Raw genomic sequence first — 18552 nt, forward strand, 5'->3', positions numbered from 1 at the left:
AAAGACATGAAAGTGTGGTGGGCATATGTTGGGGGAAGTTGGAGTAGATATGGTTAAAATACATTCTATATGTGCATGAAATTATTGAAGAATAAACAAAAGTATTATATTCTTTAAAACTTCAAAAGCAAGCATCTGGCACAGACTCTAAAGTTCTGCTACCTGCCTGGTAATTGTGAGCAAATTAACCTGTTTATCTGTAGCAATTAAACCCACTATACAAGGTAAATTGGAGGACTATTGAGGTCATCTGTGAGGTCTTCACCAAAGTTCCTAGAGACACATGGTACATAGCAACAGCCTCACTGGTGGGTTACCATGTTTGCACTCACATCAGAGGCAAAATCAACCCAAGTGCCAAAGAAAGGACAAGAGAGCACCCACCTGCTGGTAATGCCTCTTCATCTCTAACATTTTGTCACAGAGCATACCAACAATTTTCCAAGACTCCTCTTTAAGTCGTTCCTCGAATTTCAGTTGAACCAAATCTTTGAGGAATCCAAAATCCACGTGAAGTGATGTAATAATCTACCAAATAAAAATCATTAGTGTAGAGAGTGGGACCCTTTGTGCCAGTATTCCAGCACATTCCTTGGTTCCAGCCATTTGACCTGGTCCCTGGCTTTTCTTTGAAGATTATCTCTCAGGTATGGTATATTGGAGAAGTCTATTAATTCTCTCTCATTGTGTCTAGGTTTTCAAAGTGATGTCTAATTTGAAAACTAAGATATGCCAGTGGAGTGTTAGGGTTTGAGTGTGGCCTGCTCCTTCCAGAACTTATGTGGGAGTCTAATCTCCATCATAAGACTTTAAGACAGTGAACCCTCAATGTGACTATGTATTTACAGGTGGGAATATGGGGGTGTGGTTGGGATTCGATAAAATCCTGGGGCAGAAGAGAGGGAGGTGGGAAGGAGGGACCAGAAGAGGAGGCAAGAGCAGGCAAGCCAGTGCTTATGAACGGTCTCAAAGGTTCCCTTAGCTTCACATGCCACTGCCATCTCAGTCCTCCTGACTCAAACTTAGTATGGGTACACCCAACTATCAAGAAAGAAATTGATAAAGATACTGCTGGAAAATATGCCTTTATAAAAGCAGATGATAAAGTGACAAGTGTGTAGCTAGGGAGCATCTTCAAAAGCTCTTAGCAGAGAGAACTGGCACAGTCTCTCTCAGCAGGGCTGTTTGGTAATGCCCTCCAAGGTGACTAATGTATGTATGCTCTGACTCACAAATTCCCTTTTAAGAATTTACACTGCAGATTTCCTGGCGCTTGAGGGTGTGCAGGATTATTCATCACAGAAGATTAGAAACTGTCCATCACTGCAGGGATAGAGAAATATATGTTGTACATCTTGTGACAGAGTTGTGACATAAACAAGGTACAGAATATGAGATCCAGGACATGCTGGACAAACACCCCCACACTATGCTCACCTTGCATGTGCTGGAAAAACACTCTCATATTATGCTCCCTTCCCAGTTTTTCTTTGTTTTTCTTTTTGTTTTGAATTTAATTTTTGATATAGCATTTCACAAAGTTGCCCAGGCTGGCCTCAAACAAGTGACTCTCCTGTTTCAGTTTCCTGATTAGCTGGGATCCCAGGAATATATTACACTATTCAACTATGTGGAAGATCTTTATATGTAGATATAGCATGATCTCCAAATAGATAAAAAATAAAATTAAGGCAACTAAGACTATTTATAATAGTATGCCAATTCCTGTGGTGGTTTTAATAACTCAATATCTTAATGCTATGAAATGCTCTACTCTTTTTCAGTCTCCAAAGATTTAAGAGGAATGATATGATTTGATAAAGCTATACCAGTAGAAAGTTATTTAGTGTCTCACTGTCTACAGTTATTTATATGTAAAATTCTCTCCACTTTTCTTAGTGTATCTTAAGCAGAAAATATTCACAGCTGTCAAAAGAATAGAAATCCCACATATGTAAGCAGACTCACATATACAAGTAAGACACAAACATGACAAATATAGATTATGGCTTCCATCAATTAAAAAGTACAACTGAAATGGTGGCTCATTGGTTTAGAGCACTTATTGTTCCCACAGAGTCTGGGTTCAGTTCCTGGCACCCACAGAGTGGCACACAACCATTAGTATCTTCAGTTCTAGGCGATTTGACCTTAGGCATACAGGTAGTCCACAGACATACATGCAGGCAAAACATGTACACGGAATTAAAATAAATATTTAAAATTTAAAAGGAATACAACTGTTACCCTGCTCATTTCCCCAAAGACCTTCATGTTTTGAAACTGTCAATTATTTCAGTATTGTAACTAAGATATGTATGAGCATACATGTCTAGGGTGTTGTTCATTGACAGTGCTTCATAACATCCATGAAGCATTGAGCTTGATTTTCAGGGCTAGATTACAGCAACCCCTCCCTCACAAAAACTGATCCCCCCCAAAAAAGGCAAATAACACACAAAGTCATCTTAGAAGTCACACAAGACTTACACGCATTAACTTTTCCGTGGATTGAGTCAAATCTTTCAATGGAAAAACTTCACTGCAGTCTGTCTGAGTAGCATGGTCTGAAGTAAAGAAGCCAACCTTTAAATCATCTGAAATAGCAAGCCTGAAAGGAGAAGAGAGGGGTTAAGTTTCCTTAGAAAAAGGCAAGCAATCATATTTGGAGGTATGTTTGTTATATTCACATTACTCTAAGAGGTCATGAAGTAAGAACATCTGGGCTATCTGGTCATGCATGAGCTGGGGACTCAGCCTTGTTATCAGGCTCCCTGCACTGCGAGGCTCTTCTCTCTGTGCATTTTCCTCACTTTTCTGGCATATGATGACCTTACATCATCTATTCTCTTAATATCTTATCCTGTGTTATTGATAAAGACGATTATAACTTATTCATGGCATAAGATAGAGATTCTCCTGGAATGATCTGAGAACCTTTGGGGTTCCAGAACACTTCGTAGGAGAATTCATGAGAGAAAAATTATTCATAATATAAGGAATTTGTCATTCTCCCTATAATTTTCTCATAGTAGTTCACTGACTTGTGCCAGTCACTCCAAGCTGTGTGCCTGATAGAATACAGAAGCAGCTCAGATGAATCATTTGCCTGCCTTAAAGGCAGGCATAAAAAAAGATTTGCCAAATTGAAAACACTGACACTTTTCACCTTTAAGTTTGAGTTCTGAAAAATATGGTTACATTTTCTTTGAAGTTTGTTATTTATATTAACATGTGATTTTTATCACTATGCTAAATGAATTATTATAAATATTTCTTTCTAATTTGACTATGACAAATATCAATAGATACAATGAATGTAAACCAAAGTTCTTTGAGGTTATCAATACTTTGAAGAAATTCTAACAGGCTCTAAAGCCAGAAGGCCTGAGCCCTGCTTTAGAGAATTCCATCCTATGACTATCAAACTCTACTCCTGAAATGTTGGCAGAAGCCAAGCGTCAGCCTCTGCACATCCTTTCCATGGCTCAATAACAGTAAGCATCGTAAATGGTTAATAAGGAAGCTCACTTTCTGGACATACTTATCAGCTTGACCAAACTTATCACCACCCTTTGTTTCCAAAATATCAGCTGGGGGCTGTGTGGAGGGAGGGAGAAAGGAAGGAAGGAAGGAAGGAAGAAAGGAAGGAAGGAAGGAAGGAAGGAAGGAAGGAAGGAAGGAAGGAAGGAAGGAAGGAAGGGAGAGAGGGAGGGAGAGAGGAATGCAGGGAGGGAGGGAGGGAGGGAGGGAGGGAGGGAGGAAGGAAGGAAGGAAGGAAGGAAGGAAGGAAGGAAGGAAGGAGGGAAGGAAGGAAGGAAGGAAGGATGCAAGCAAGTGAGCCAAGAAAACTCAATAGAAATGGGGACTCTGATGCAAAGTGTAGACATTTCTCTTACTCGTCCTCCGAGGAGCAGCAGAGGAGACACTGGTTTAGTGGCAGAGCAGTAGATGCCCCAAAACTTGCTAGTTCTGAAACCCTCCATATCCCTATTCTTACTGTATTATCACATAACACGTATCTCCTGTTGGCAGTTTTCTGTCAACCAGAGTGAACACATCCTAATTAACACTGCAACCACGTGATTTCAGGGAAATTATTTAACTTTTTCTTGCCTCAATTTCCTCTTGTATTACTACTTTTTAAATGCTATGTGTATGTGTGTTTTGCCTTCACTTATGTCTGTGTATCATGTGAGTGCTTGGTGCTGGAAGAGGCTGGAAGAGGGTGTCAGATCCCCTGGAGCATTGCAGTTGTGAGCCTTCATGTGGTGCTGGCAACCAAATGCAGTCCTCTTAACTGCTGAGCCATCACTTCTCCAGCATGCCTGCTTTCTTCTTATGGATAACCAGAGGGTCACTGATAGCCCCGAGTGTATTAATCTTAGGATCACTTTGGTATGGTGCTTGATGTACATACAGTAAGCCCTCAAGGAACTTTGTCAGTATTGGTGCTGAAGGGAGTTACTATACTACTACCACAGTCAGGTTTTCTCCCTTCCCTTCTCTTCCCTTCCCTCCCTTCCTCTCCTTTCCACCTCCTCTCCCCACCCCTCCCTTTTTTCCCTTCTGTCTTAGGGTTTTATTCCTGTGAAGAGATAACATGACCAAGGCAACTCTTATAAAGGACAACATTTAACTAGGGCTAGCTTACAGGTTTAGAGGTTCAGTCCATTATCATCAAGGAGGGAACATGGCAGTATCCAAGCAGGCATGGTGCAGGAGAAGCTGAGAGTTCTACATCTAGTTCCAAAGGCAGTCAGAAGACTGTCTCCCACATGGCTAGGAGGCAAGTCTTGGAGATTCCTCCAACAAGGCCACACCTTCTAATAGTGCTACTTTCTGAGCTAAGCTTATTCAAACACCCACACCTTCCCCTCCTTCCTCTCCTCCCTTCCCCCTTCTTCTCCTCTTCTTCCCTTCCCCTTTCCCCCTTTCCCCTTTCCCTTCTCTTATCTCTTCCTTCCTTCCTTCCTCCCTCCCTCCCTCCCTCCCTCCCTCCCTCCCTTCCTTCCTTCCTTCCTTCCTTCCTTCCTTCCTTCCTTCTTTCCTTCAGAAAGGGTCTCTCTACTGTGTAGTTCTGAATGTCTTAGAATTCACTGTGTAGACAACAGTGGTCTCTAATTGACAAAGATTTACTTGCCTCTGCCCCACACGTACCGGGATTAAAGGCACGCACCACTACATGCAGCTGATAGGTCTTCAAATATAATTTGTTCATTTTATTTGAAGCAAACTATAAAAGCTCTGTAGTGTTCAACTATGAAAAGCTAATCTGAAACTTAAAATTTAATACTCAAAGTAATGACTTTCAATTAATCCCACTAAATTCTCAGTTATGCTTCCAGGCACATCAATAGTATGATGACAAATTTTGTCTTTAGCATTATCTAGACAGAAATGTAGCAAAATTTCTGACATTTTTTTCCCAGATGAAAGTGTGTTTTGGATTTAGTTTAATTCAGTTTAGGAGCTTGTGTGTTTTTCTCCTGACATAGTATTCTGGAACTCTCCACAGGGCCTCAGAATCACTGAATATTCCTTTAGGAGAAGCCAAGACAGAGAAATCTTTCTCCAGGCCCCTTCCAGGTTATGTTTCCACAGTAGCCTTAAAGGATAGGTAACATCTCACTACCAAGAAACAACCCTGTTCCTTATATAAAAACAGCAGCTGGGCTGAAGAGATGCTTGGTAGATAAAAATACTTTATGGTCTTGCAGAGGGAGTGTCCTGACCTGGTCCCAGAACCCACACGACTACTAATAACCATCAGTAGCTTCAGATCCAGGGGAGTTGGCTCCATCAACTGACCTCCTTAAGCATCGGGCACATATACAGTGTACCTAAATACATGCAGGTAAAATACTCCTTCATGTAATAAAAGTAATAAATCAATCTTTAAAACACATAGTGGCTCCTAAGCCCTGACATGTTCTCCTTGAGTGTAGCTCACTGTGTGTGTAGATGCATGTGATGGGTCTTTCATGTTACCTCTTTGGGAACTGGGAGTGAGATAGGAAGCTCAGTACAAACAAAAATGAGGTTCTGGGTTCTGCCTTTGGATGCAGTTACTTGTTTCTTCCCTTGGCATTTATGTTGCCCATGAAGGATCACGGAGTAGTGAGAGGAAGACCTGTCCTCATTACTGAGTATCATGAGGTCTCAAACACGCCTGGACAAGCACTTGACCCAGAAAGACCAATGGGTGTGGTGACGCATACCTGTAATGGCAACACTGGATGCTGAAGTATGTGGACTGCTCATTTGAGACCAGCCAGGATTGAATATTCTCATTAAGACCAATTTACCCTGATCAATTGAAAGGATTACCAATGTTTAAGGCTCTGGCCCCTATGAAATATATAGCCAACTCTGAAAATAATTCGTGAAAAAGACTCACAAATTATAATGACTATGTAAAATTAAGTAGAATATTGTACGTTAGACAATCACAATTAAACATATTTTTAAATGCTTTACAAAAAACGTTAGGAGGAAAGCAGCTTTTAGCAATGATAACAGAATTTCAGAAAAGCGTTTTTACTTCGAAGATGAGAGCTATTGATAATAAATTGTTTTTCAGAGAAAATGTATTTTAAAAATTTAAAGGTTTTCTCGTGATATATTTGAGACTATTTTAAGACATAAAACAAAAAGTCAGTACATTTTTAAATGTGTACTCACAAATATAGATAACCATATAAAGTCTTCCTAACACTACCATAAATCTCTAAACATTTCTTCACTTTAATAATTTCAAAGGATATTTATTTACATATTTATATATTCAGATGTGTATATACATGCCAGGATCCGCATGTCAAGGCCAGAGGGCAACGTGTAGGAGTTGGTTTTCTCCTCCTACCACGTAGGTCCTGGGGATTGGAACCAGGCCATCAGGCTTGGTGGTAAATGTCTTAACTTCCTAAGCCATCTGACTGCCCTGAACATGTCATGTATGTTGGTTTGTATGTATATGTATATAGATGTTGGTGTTTGGTTTTTCTTGAGACAGGGTTTCTCTGTGTAGTCCTGGCTGTCCTGGAACTCACTCTGTAGACCAGGCTGGCCTTGAATTCAGAGATCCGCCTGCCTCTGCCTCCTGAGTGCTGGGATTAAAGGAGTGTGCCACCACTGCCCAGCTTCTAAACTATTATTATTATTTTTTTAATCAGGAGACATTTTCATTGTCTCCTGAGGTAGCTTTCTAAAGTCTACATAGTGTACATCCCTTCCTATAATGGACTTTGTTTGATGGATTCTCATCAAACAAGAATTAAATTCAGTCTTCTTTTTCTAACCTCCAAAATCTGGATCCAAACGAATGATCTGAGCTTCCTGAATTTAATACATAGTATGTGAAGCCAGTGGCTTGCCTTGGCACTGAGAATAATCCCAGTGGACAAGGAAAGACTCTTGCTTGTGGCATTTACATTCTAATAGACCAGGTACCCAAGTGAACAGAGCTTCAATATATATTCTGAAGGAGCAGTCAGCCTCGTCTCTCAGAGACTCTATCTACTCTTCTCATCTGGAATTGAAGATTCTTCTCCTTGCCAACAACACTCTCAGTCTGGCCTTCTGTCTGCCCATACTTTTATCTACTAAAGTTACTGCTCCTCAGTTCCCTTTTCCATGTAGTTTTCCTTCCAGGCTCTCTTAACTTCTCATAGTGGAGGAGTCAATGAGATAGTGAGGTAGCCAATAACATGGGGATTATAAAAAGAAATGAGAGAGTAGGCCAGTGGGCCCAGTAGGTAAGGATGAAGATCTGATGGGGGAGGAACAAGAGGAGGCAGGAGAGACCCAGGATGACTACAGGATTGTTAATGCTGAATGAACAAGGAAGTGAATTTAAGATGATAGGTGTGAAGTTGTCAGTCTCTGAGAAAATATTCATAAGTGTATAAAAGGCATAGGCTAGAGTGGGCTCTGAGACAATGCAATCAAACTAGAAAAATGGGTATAAGCTCATGGTTTTATAAGAATATACTTGTATAAATACAAATGCGCTTAGGTTTATAAACAATTACAGGTAAATGTATGTGGCTATGTGTGTGAACATGCATCATCTATGAACATATACATTCGGGGACCTACAAGAGTATCCACCAGTAGTAATGAGCATCTTATAGGTTCAGACACTACTGTATAAATGGCAACCTCCCCTAAAAGGAACCATGCCCCCTTAGAAAGAGACTGACTTGAGAGCATTATTAAAGTATAAAATCATGCACACATGTAAGTGTAAAATGAACCCTAACATTTTAACAAGTATTCAATGCACAGTGATGTGAGTTATCTGAAGGTTATGAGAAAATGAAGAATCTGGATTGAAAAAGTCCCGCGGGCTGCATGGAAGACAAGATAGCATCAAAAACAAAAGATGTAAGAACTAAATTATAATGTATTGAACAAATGTAGCCCATTGACGGGGTCAAATTATAAGCAACGGAGTAGAAATTATCTGTACTGATGTGAATGAATAAAAACTGAATACAGCATAATAGGAGACCCTATTATGAAATCAGAATGAGTATTTGGCAACCATCGCATGGGTGAGCAAATGAGATTGAAGTCATGGTGATGACTAAGGCCACACAGTGAAAATTCATTTAGGTAAAGAAACTCCTAAGGCCTTCAACAAGACAAAACTCAGCACAACAGGAAGAATGGCACATTTAAGTTAGAGAGCCTTGGAAGACACTAACTAAGCAGGGTCAGAGTTATTTGTGTGTGTTTTTGGTTTGCTTGTTTTTCAAGACAGTGTTTCTCCTGGTACTCACTTTGTAGACCACACTAGCTTTGAACTCACAGGGGTCTGCCTGCCTTTGCCTCCCAAATGTTGGGATTAAAGGCGTGCCCCACCATGACCAGCTCAAGGTCAGTGTTATTAATGAGGCCTAACTGAACATCTTTGCCAACTCTGAATCCCTGAAATGAGAACAGCTCCTCTTTGTGGCATTTCTGCTGTAAATGCATGGCCAGAGTCTGATCGTGTAACAACATATGAGCCTGAGTTCTTCTTGACTGAATGTATCCTATGCCCTCATTCAACACTATGACGAGCTGTCTGGAGAAGAAATAAAGCTTTGTTAACAGGTGGATCTGCAACCCATCTAGAGTCTCACAACCCATCCAGAAGTGACCGTGAGTTGAGAGCTCAGAAGGAAGGCTCTCACAGTTAGCATTTGAAGCGGCTATTTGTCCGTCTGCTTGTTTCTGGGTGAAGGGACTAGCGTAGATCTCTAGATTAAAAGCTAGCTGGATGGCCTGGAAGCTGACAGGAATGAGCTTGGTGGCAAAAGCATGGAGGGAAGCGTTATGCGGATAAACTTTTAAGAATAGGGACAGACTATAAATGCCCCTGTAAGATATGGTGACTCCATTGAGAGCCATGAAATCTGGCTGTTTTGTGATCCTTAGACCGTTAAACCAAAGGCATAAGAAAGGGATTGCAATCTTATTATCGAGAGATGCGTTGGTGGTTGCCATTAAACAGAGTCGGGACTGACTCTCATTGTGCAGCCCATGGGTTCAGCAAAGTGCCCTTTAGAGTTCCCAGGCCCAATTGAAAAACACAGCAGCCAACATGACAAAAAGATCTCCTGGCTCGGTAAGAAGCTTTGGCCTAACTGTGCCTTTTAGTGTTCCTTAGGCACTGGGCAAGCTGTCGCTGCAGACCAGAGCTGCTTGCAACCTCTGCCAAGTCTCTTTGCACTAAGTTGTCTGAAAGTTTTAATGACTTTCAAGTCCTCTCCAAAGAGGTCTTAATCTCAGTCCCCAGGGTTTGGGGCAATTCTGAATTCTTGGATTCCTCCTGGCTGACTCTTCCTCATTCCTGAAGACCACAGTTGCTTTCTGAATGTATTGTGGTTCCACTGCCTAATTAGGGTCTTTTTTCTTAAGTGCTATATTTTACTTGTTAATAATCTGCCTTAATTTTTAATAAGGGACAGGAAATAGTGGCTTTTCAAATTCATGATAAAATGCATGCCTACTGTCTAAACATAGGTGCTACATTAATATAACAGATAGAACCCACCATCTGATCGTACCCTGTTTCTCTGTAGTCTGCTCACTGTGTATTTAACCGCCCTCGGAGGCTCATTTTTCCAGGCTAGAGCTGTAATCCCGTACCCTCCCCCAGTGCTCAATGGCTTCTCTTCACTATTCAACTTCATTTTTCCCTTAAACTTGAACATTTATGTTCTTTTAATCCATCCTAGTTTAGGCAAAAACACTTAGGTTGAGTAGTAGGTTTGTAGAATGTGGCTTTTTTTATTATTATTATCAATACAGTTTTTCAGTCTATGGTTTAGAAACATAGTAGAATGTGTTTGGTTATTCCTACTGTTGCTGTAATAGGACAACACAACATTTAACTTTATAGGTAAACCCTCTGGAATGTTTGTTTATAGAGTAACTCACCCCACAGGCTTTGTGAGGATGCACGCTTGAATCTGCACTTTTTCTTCTCCTGGTAACTCTCCAACATCCTGTCTCAAAGATGTGTAAACTCAGGTGCAACAAAAGTAAGTAACTCATCTAAAATCGTAAGCCAGGGCTGCAGACAGATCCTTCCTCTGAATCTTTGGTTTAAACAGAACTGGGATTGTAAGCTCCCCTGTCGCCCGTCTTAACTTATTGTATGATTGATTTAGAAGATCTGGCTCACCCAGAATCTAAATAAAACATGAAGGCTCAGTCTTCAGTCTCTCTTCAAATTTGAAGTAGCTCTAATTTTAGATGTTAACTCCATTGCCTAGAACAGAAGCCCACATCACAAGAACTTAGCAAAGTGGTTCCTATACAGTCCCTATTTATAGTTCAAGCGATTCTCCCAAATAATAGTTTCCTTGTTATGCATAAAGCATGGTCTTTGGAGATAATGGTTATGTTTAATAAATTAGACACAAAATTAATATGCTAACTTATACAAAATAGACCCATATAGATTTATTAATAGACTGTAGCAACACATCCCACTGAGCCCTAGAATAGTTTGTCCTAATGAATGTTCATTAATGAATTAGTCAATGAAGATGACGTCAGAGGTGCTAAATTTTCACTGTGGTGAATGGCTCAATGTTATTTAAAGAAAATATTCCCTTTTATTTCTGTTTCAAAGTGATTGTATATATACAATTGTGTATCTCTCTCTATATTTTTTTCCTGGTTGATCTCAACAAATCTCATAATTTACTTAACATCTTTGTACAAAATATTTCCTTCGTGCAAAACATGATGGACCTCTCTTCCAACCTTCAGATCCTACGACTAAACTGCTTAAATAGACGTTTATCAGTCACTGTTGGCATTCTGCACCTCAAGACGAGCTTATGACTCTCAGTCCTGTTCCTCACATCCTCTCCCAAAAAAGTTAATGACTCCATTTTTCCAGCTACTGGGCTCAGACACCGTTGAGCTTGTTTTATGCTCTGCAGGCCACCAGTGAACTCCATCACTCCCTTCCCTATTGACTGGCTAGAATCTGACCACATCTTCAGCACCTCTAAGCTGCCTCCTGCTCCCCCATGACCACCTTCCTCCTCCTGTTCCTCTTTCTTTTGAGTGCTATCTGCCTGTGTGTGGCCTGTGCACTTGTCTGCAAGCCTGTGTGCTGTGAAAGCCAGAAGTTGATGATGACCATCTTCCTCTACTGTGAGCCACCTTATTTTTAGAATAGGACCACTTGCTGAGCTCAGGCTTCAAGCTGTATCAGCTACCTTGGCTGGTATCAAGTACCTGGCATCTGTCCCCTCCCTCTGTGCTGTGCTGGGGTCACAGATGCCCTTCACCGTGCCTTGCTTTGTACATGGCTAGGGATACAAACTCAGGCCCTCACAGCAAGCCTTTTACTCAGTCCTTATGGCCGTCCTCCTTGATAGATATTATAAAAAGTCTCCTAACCGGTTTCCCAATTTATGCCTTGTCCCTGTTATAGTCTATTATTAAAACAGCAGAACTATCCATAGACAGGCAAGTCAGAGAATATCAGGACACTGGGTCATCCCCCTCTGGCTTCCCATCTCCTTTGAAATGAAAGCTTGAGCCTTTATGTTGATCTAAGACCCAGAAATGTGGCCATCAGTCTCTCCTCTGACTCATATCCAGGAGCCCACCCTGCTTGCTCTGTTATAGCCACACTGGCCTCCTTGCTTTGCCTAAATCCAGAGTCCCTACTTTCACTACCTGTTCTCTCAGCAGGGAACATTTTGGCTCCAGATGCATGTGCCTGGTTCCTGCTGTTTCCTCTTAATGTCATCTCAGAGAAGCCTTTCCTGAGAGCCGTGGTGACTTGGGGGTGTGTACACATACACCAGTTTTCTGTGCTACCTTTGCTTCTGTTTCTTCTGTCACTTGTAAATGCTGTCTGACTCATTATGTGGTTACTGACTTAACTAGAATGTATCACTTCACCAAGGCTGACCTGAGTTTATGTGAACTACCTGGCCTAACCCAGCTAGATCAGATCCCTGGGTGTCAGCCAGTATCTAGCTTCTCCCATTCATATCAGAACTCCAACCTATTTCTCTAAGCCTTTGAGTGGAAAAAAAAATGTTATGGACATTAGTGGTTCCTTAGTTCAATCAACGTGTGCTAGTAGCAATTGGCAGAGATCAGTTTGCCCCATGAGTCTGGCTGGAATGTTCTGTTGGGTACTTATTCCACTGCAGAATGTCAAGGAATCCAGGAGAGAAAGGGGCTCTTAGGAACAGATTAGACACAGCATTCCACTGTTGTCTGCCAAGAGCTGCCTGTGATATGTGCTTTTGACAGTTTTATCAAAGGTCTGTGGGTACCCTGACTTGGTTTGGCCAGCAAACCTATTAATGACTAGTTGGGGTAGAGAAGTGGAGTTCAGCAGGACTGGGTACTGGTTCAGGCCCACCATTGGGCTGGTCTAGCTATAGTCAGTCCCTTCCCCTGCTCCCTGTCCTGTCCCTGCTCCCTCTTCTCTCTCTCTTCCCCAGTGTGGGGTTTGCCTGGAATCAATAGCCTGGCTCCCTGAGGTCTCTACTTAAGGAATGGCATCACGTGGCAGTTAATCTAAGGCTATGTGCTTACTGCTTTGAAAGAGTGTTTTAAGAAAAAAAAATTCCCCATAAATGTTGACTCTACATTATCCAAATAAAAAAAGGGCTGAAGCCAAATGAGAGAGAGAGAGAGAGAGAGAGAGAGAGAGAGAGAGAGAGAGAACCTAAGGACCATGAAATAATGATTCCATTGACTGCCTGGCAAAGGCATATGGCTTGTTGTCTTTATATATTTGGCGGTGCTCCAGTTCTAGGAAAATCCATGTCAACGTCCTATTTTCCAAAAATGATGGCCTCCGGAGGTGAGATCAAGAGAGATGAATAGGTAATGAAGTGGGAGCCTCATAAATGGGGCTGTTCCCTTAAAAAGAGCCCAGGTGGAGGATAGAGAGTGGAGAAGTCAGGAGATGGCTCCCCCGCTGATCCCACTAGGGGAGGATGCAGTAAGAACGGGTTGCTTACAAGAAAGGACCGTCAGACATCAAATCAGTGCCCAGTTCTTGGACTCCAAGCCTCCAGAATCTCAAAAGAAATCTGTGTTTAAATCGGGAGTCTATGGGATCTTCTTTAAGCAACCTCATACCATTTCTGTATGGCTCTTTTCTAGACTGTACCTCGGTGAAATATTTAACAGGCCCTGTGGTCTATGGAGTAGGCACAATTAGCTACTGTCCTGTTTCCCAGATGAGCTAATAAGAGGCATAGGACCCGGTGAGAAGTCAGACGAAATTAGAACCCAGACCTGAGTCTGAGCTTTTAGCCTGTGGTTTACTTAAGAAATCAAAGGCGACGAGGCTGTGGAGAACAGGTGACCAGCTCTGAAGCGCGTGCAAGTAGCGGGCAGGTCACCTGGAATGGAATTTGAATTGCTCAATAGCCCCCTCGAGGGTCTGGAGAATCTTCCTGCATCCACGTGTCTTCGTCCATTCTTCAGTCTCAGTCTCAGCCTCCGCCATGCTCCCAACTGCTCGCTTGGAGTTCAGAGAATCTGAGTCCCAAAGCCAGAGTCCGTTGCCATGGCGACTCCCAGAGAAACCGGAGACCGGGGTGGGGGTGGGGTTGGAGGGGTGAGGATCAGGGGCGGGGCGGAGAGCGGGCGGGGGTGGAGTGGGTGAGGTGTAGGGCGGGCTCCGGAAGTGCTCCTCTGTCTCGCCAGGCCACCTGCCCCACCAGACATAAGCCTTGCGACAAAGAGCCTTCTCGGACGCCCACAAGCCAACCCGTTCCTAAATGTCTCTAGGCAAAGCTGCACCCTGTAAATAACTCTGCTGCGGCCCACTACGCCTCCGGACCCTTTCTGCTTCCTTCTCCTCCAAGGCTCTGAGCTCAGCCTCCTTTCTGGTTGGACTCTGCATTTGGGAAACTGAAGTTTCCTACGTCAACGCTCCTCCCACGTGCCTGTCAGATCTGCAGCTTGCTTGGCTCTCTCTTTTGCTTGGCCTCCTACCAAGTGTCACTCACTCTCTGCGGAGATGGAAACTAGTGACCCCATCCAATAGCTATCTCACGATATAAAGAGGCCTGGGCTTGTCAGCAATACCACAGGAGAGCAGGTGGCCTGATAAAATACTGACACCTGTCACTTGAATACACACACACACACACACACACACACACACACACACACACACACACAGGAGTGTTGCTGAGTGAAGATTTTCTTTGCAGAGATTAAACAGGCCTACATCCTTATTTAACATAAAGGACAGAATGTAAGGCATGGCATTTTACACAATATCGTGTAGTGGAATTCAATTCACTATCTACCATTATTAAGAGAAGCTATTTTAAGCGGTAAAACTACCATTTATTCTTAACTGTGTGCCAATTATTGACAAGGGACCTAAGCTTGGGGTATCATCGCTTTTAGAACTAAGTATTTTTCATCTTCATTTCACTATATTGTCTGTAAGGATATATTTATATTTATGTATATATATATATATGAATGTGTGTGTATGATGCATATGATATATGTGTATGTGTAGAGTGTATGTGTATATATATATGTGTATATGTATACTGACTCTCTCTCTCTCTATATATATATATGTATATATATATATATTCCTAATTAGCTGGATATTAGGAGTAGGAAACAGGGAAAGAAATTCACTGTAGCGATCACTGTCTTTAAACATTTAAGGCTATTATGTGCCTGCATACAGTGCCCTGGGAGATGAGAAGAAGGAAATGGAGCTGGAGTTTCACATGGTTCTTATCTGACTTGTGGTGACTGGGAACCATATTCCCTAGCCTTCTGTAAGAGCAACAATTGAAGGCATTTGTTGATCAGGCTGCATAATTACACCATCCCCCAGAAACAAGAAGCACACATACATTTTTATTGGAGCCTTGCAACAGCCCATCCAGGAGATTCCAGTTTCAGCATCCAGGGCATTAAGGAAAGAGGACCACAAGTTTGAAACTAACAACGTGACATTTCTTTTCTTGTCAGCCACCTGTGTTTTATCTCTGAGTGTTCTAGCTCAAATCACTGTTCATGTCAGACCAACATCCCACCTACCCCAAGGAGTCCTGGCACTGTCAGAGTCTTTGTCAGATTGAAGCCAGTCTTCTTTCATCAGATGTAGAAATCATTGGTGGCTTTTAGTGGAGAAGGCTCATGGACTCAAAGATAGACATTAAAAATGTGTTAATTCACTTTTGAATATTGGTCTCATTTATTTATAATTATCAAGATTCTGTTTTTATTTTTTTATTACAATAAGCAAACACTGAACAACAAACCTTGCTCTTACATTTTTGGTTGTAAACCTAGCCTTTAACGGCTGAGCCATCTCTCCAGCCCAATAAATCTTTCTTAACAGGCATAAACTGCAATGTGGGAAGAGCTCAAAGCCCTTATAATACACAGACTCCAGCCAGCCTATTAAAAGAGTGTCTTCCTTTTTCCCAAACCACCCCTGAGCAATGTAACTGCAGCATCCAAAGTTTCCAGCTTTCTAAAAGTTGAACAGCTCAAAAGCTAGAACAACCCTTCTCTTTCTCAGTCCACAGGATGGATGGCACAACTTGTGCACATGAGTATATAAATACACCATGGCTTCCTATGAAAATGTCACCTGCCAATTAGCAAGAATGATTGCACCGCAGATTAAGTAGCAGGAGGCTTTGATTAAGAGCCAAGTGGTGGCTCTGAACGTTGTAATTTATATAACCCAGTTGGACATTTTCAGTTCTGTAACTCTAGTAAAAGCCAAGAGGTTTCAGCTTAGGTTTGTAATTTAAATTCTTTTGAGAGAGTCATGCTATAGGAAGTGCTTATTTTTTCTTTATCACTAGCCATAATATATGATTATGTGGTGCGGGTGCTGTTATGTAAACTTGTTTTATGTAATGCTCCGTCCCTAACCAAAGGTCTGAAATAAAGGGTTGGGAAAGGAAGCAGTGAGACTCGAGCCAGAACAGTTTTATGTCACTAAATCCTTTAGAGGTAAAGCTAAAGAGACTAGATCACGTCTTAAGCTGGCTTGCAGCAAGTTGCCATCTCCACTGTGAATATCCACGAGTGACTGTTTGGCACCTGGTTGAAATGAAGGGGACAATGCTAGGCAAAGTAGAGAGTCTGGACAGATGTGACCCATGTTAAACTTGGGATGTTGGCTGTCAAATGTCCTTGATCACTAGAAACACTGTTTGCTCTGCTTGGAGGTAACTTTAAATCTTGAGATTTAAAGACTTGAGAAAGGAACAGGAGCCAAGAGAGAGAAGAAAGGTAAAGCTTTCAGAAGGAAGCTCCCTTTATAGGCATGTGACCTCACTGCCAAGGGTAATTCAGACTGGGCCTTCTCTCCTGGCTATGACCTCAGAACACTTTCCTATGCTGCCATTGCAGTACAGAGGGAGGAGCTTGGCACAAGTTGATATCTGAATGGAGAATAATACAGGGACAGTTATCATATTTAATGGCCTGGAAGACATCTTTATTTTACTAGATGTTAAGAAACAAATACCAGCTACAATGCTACTTTAATGTAAACTAGCAACATAAGAACATTAAAGATCTTGACTGGGAACTCTATTTCATCATGATCCAGAGGGGTCTCCTCTCCTAAGAAGTGGGGCACCCCCATAACCTAAATAAATCACCCCGTGGGACCATCAGATTGCTTGTTCTTTCCCACTGTCATAGGCTGTGAGCCAATGAACAGTTAACGTTCTCTGTATATATACATGATAAAGACTTAATCTAGGCAGCAAACATAACTTTGCACATAGTGAGTTCTGAAGACTCCTTATCTGTGACTTAACTCTCTGTGGTTTAAGTTAACCATTACCTCCAAAGATAATTCCAAATCTTACATGGAATATAGAGCAGGATATTTTGAGAAACTATACTCATAGAACTTGTATTATAGTATACTGTTCTAACTACCCTGATTTAGCCAGGTGTGGTCACATGCCTTTAATGCCAGCACTAGGGAGGCAGAGATAGGTGCATTTCTGAGTTCAAGGCCAGTCTGGCCTACAGAGAGAGTTCTAAGATAGACAGGGCCACACAGAGAAACACTGTCTCAAAGAAAAAAAGAAAGAGAGAGAGAGAGAGAGAGAGAGAGAGAGAGAGAGAGAGAGAGAGAGAGGAAGGAGGGAGGGAGGGAGGGAAGGAAGGAAGGAAGGAAGGAAGGAAGGAAGGAAGGAAGGAAGGAAAGAAAGATCCTTCTGTTTTATTAATAGTTATTACTGTGTTTGATTTATAAATTATCATATATATAAAGGAAATACACGTTCTTCTTTAGCCTGTCCTAAACAGCCTGTCCCTACATCAGGTCTAGAGAATCATGAGGTCCCCACCAGGTATATCAACTCAGATATTATCTGTCAGACAGCTAGGCTCTCCCATTAACACTCTTCACTTGCAATATAGTCTCTCTCTCTCTCTCTCTCTCTCTCTCTCTCTCTCTCTCTCTCTCTCTCTCTCTCTGAGACAAGGTCTCAGAATATACCTCTGTCTGTCTGTGTAGACCACGGTGACCTCAGACTCACAGAGATTCCTCCCTCTGCCTCTGGAGTGCTGGGATTAATGGTGTGGGCCACCATGGCCCACTAGAAAGGAATGTTTCAAGTTCTACTGTCACACTATACTAAGTCCCACTATGCTAAACAATGTAAGAAATGTCAATGCTTTCCTATTGTCGGGTTGTTGTTAAAGTTGTGATTTCTTCTGAAGTGCTAGGGACTGAGCTCAGGGCCTCATGCACTAGTCAACTCGGTTAAGGGTTGAGCTTCGTGGTGCCCAGTCAGAAGTGGTTTTACTGATTTAGTACCCCATTGATAATCAATAAATATTAAAACTAGACTCACATTGTGCATTTTGAGACACACAGATTAGATAATATAGTTCAGCATCTCCTGCCTATGCACAAACAGTTGTAAGAATCTAACATGGCCTGTAACTAAAACCCTGAGGGGTGGGACTTGAAACTTGGTTCTTGAACGGTCCTCTGCCAGCCTTTGCTTCTCATCTGTTGATTACTGGAGAACTGAGCAT

The 18552-nt window shown here is 41.9% G+C and overlaps 1 protein-coding gene across 1 annotated transcript in view; it reads right to left on the reverse strand.

Annotated features, from left to right (window-relative positions):
* The window catches only part of 4921504E06Rik (RIKEN cDNA 4921504E06 gene), a 91074-nt gene extending 77048 nt beyond the window's left edge, over window positions 1-14026 (reverse strand). Inside the window, exons 1-3 of the mRNA NM_027600.4 lie at window positions 13890-14026; window positions 2491-2611; window positions 385-528 (exon numbers count right to left, since the gene is read on the reverse strand). Coding sequence (NP_081876.2) covers window positions 385-528; window positions 2491-2611; window positions 13890-13996 — 372 coding nt within the window. The 5' untranslated portion in view covers window positions 13997-14026. The remainder of the gene's footprint in view (window positions 1-384; window positions 529-2490; window positions 2612-13889) is intronic.
* Window positions 14027-18552: the final 4526 nt, after the last annotated feature.

The sequence above is a fragment of the Mus musculus genome, chromosome 2, assembly GCF_000001635.26.
Source record: "Mus musculus strain C57BL/6J chromosome 2, GRCm38.p6 C57BL/6J".
In the NCBI taxonomy this organism is placed as follows: Eukaryota; Metazoa; Chordata; class Mammalia; order Rodentia; family Muridae; genus Mus; species Mus musculus.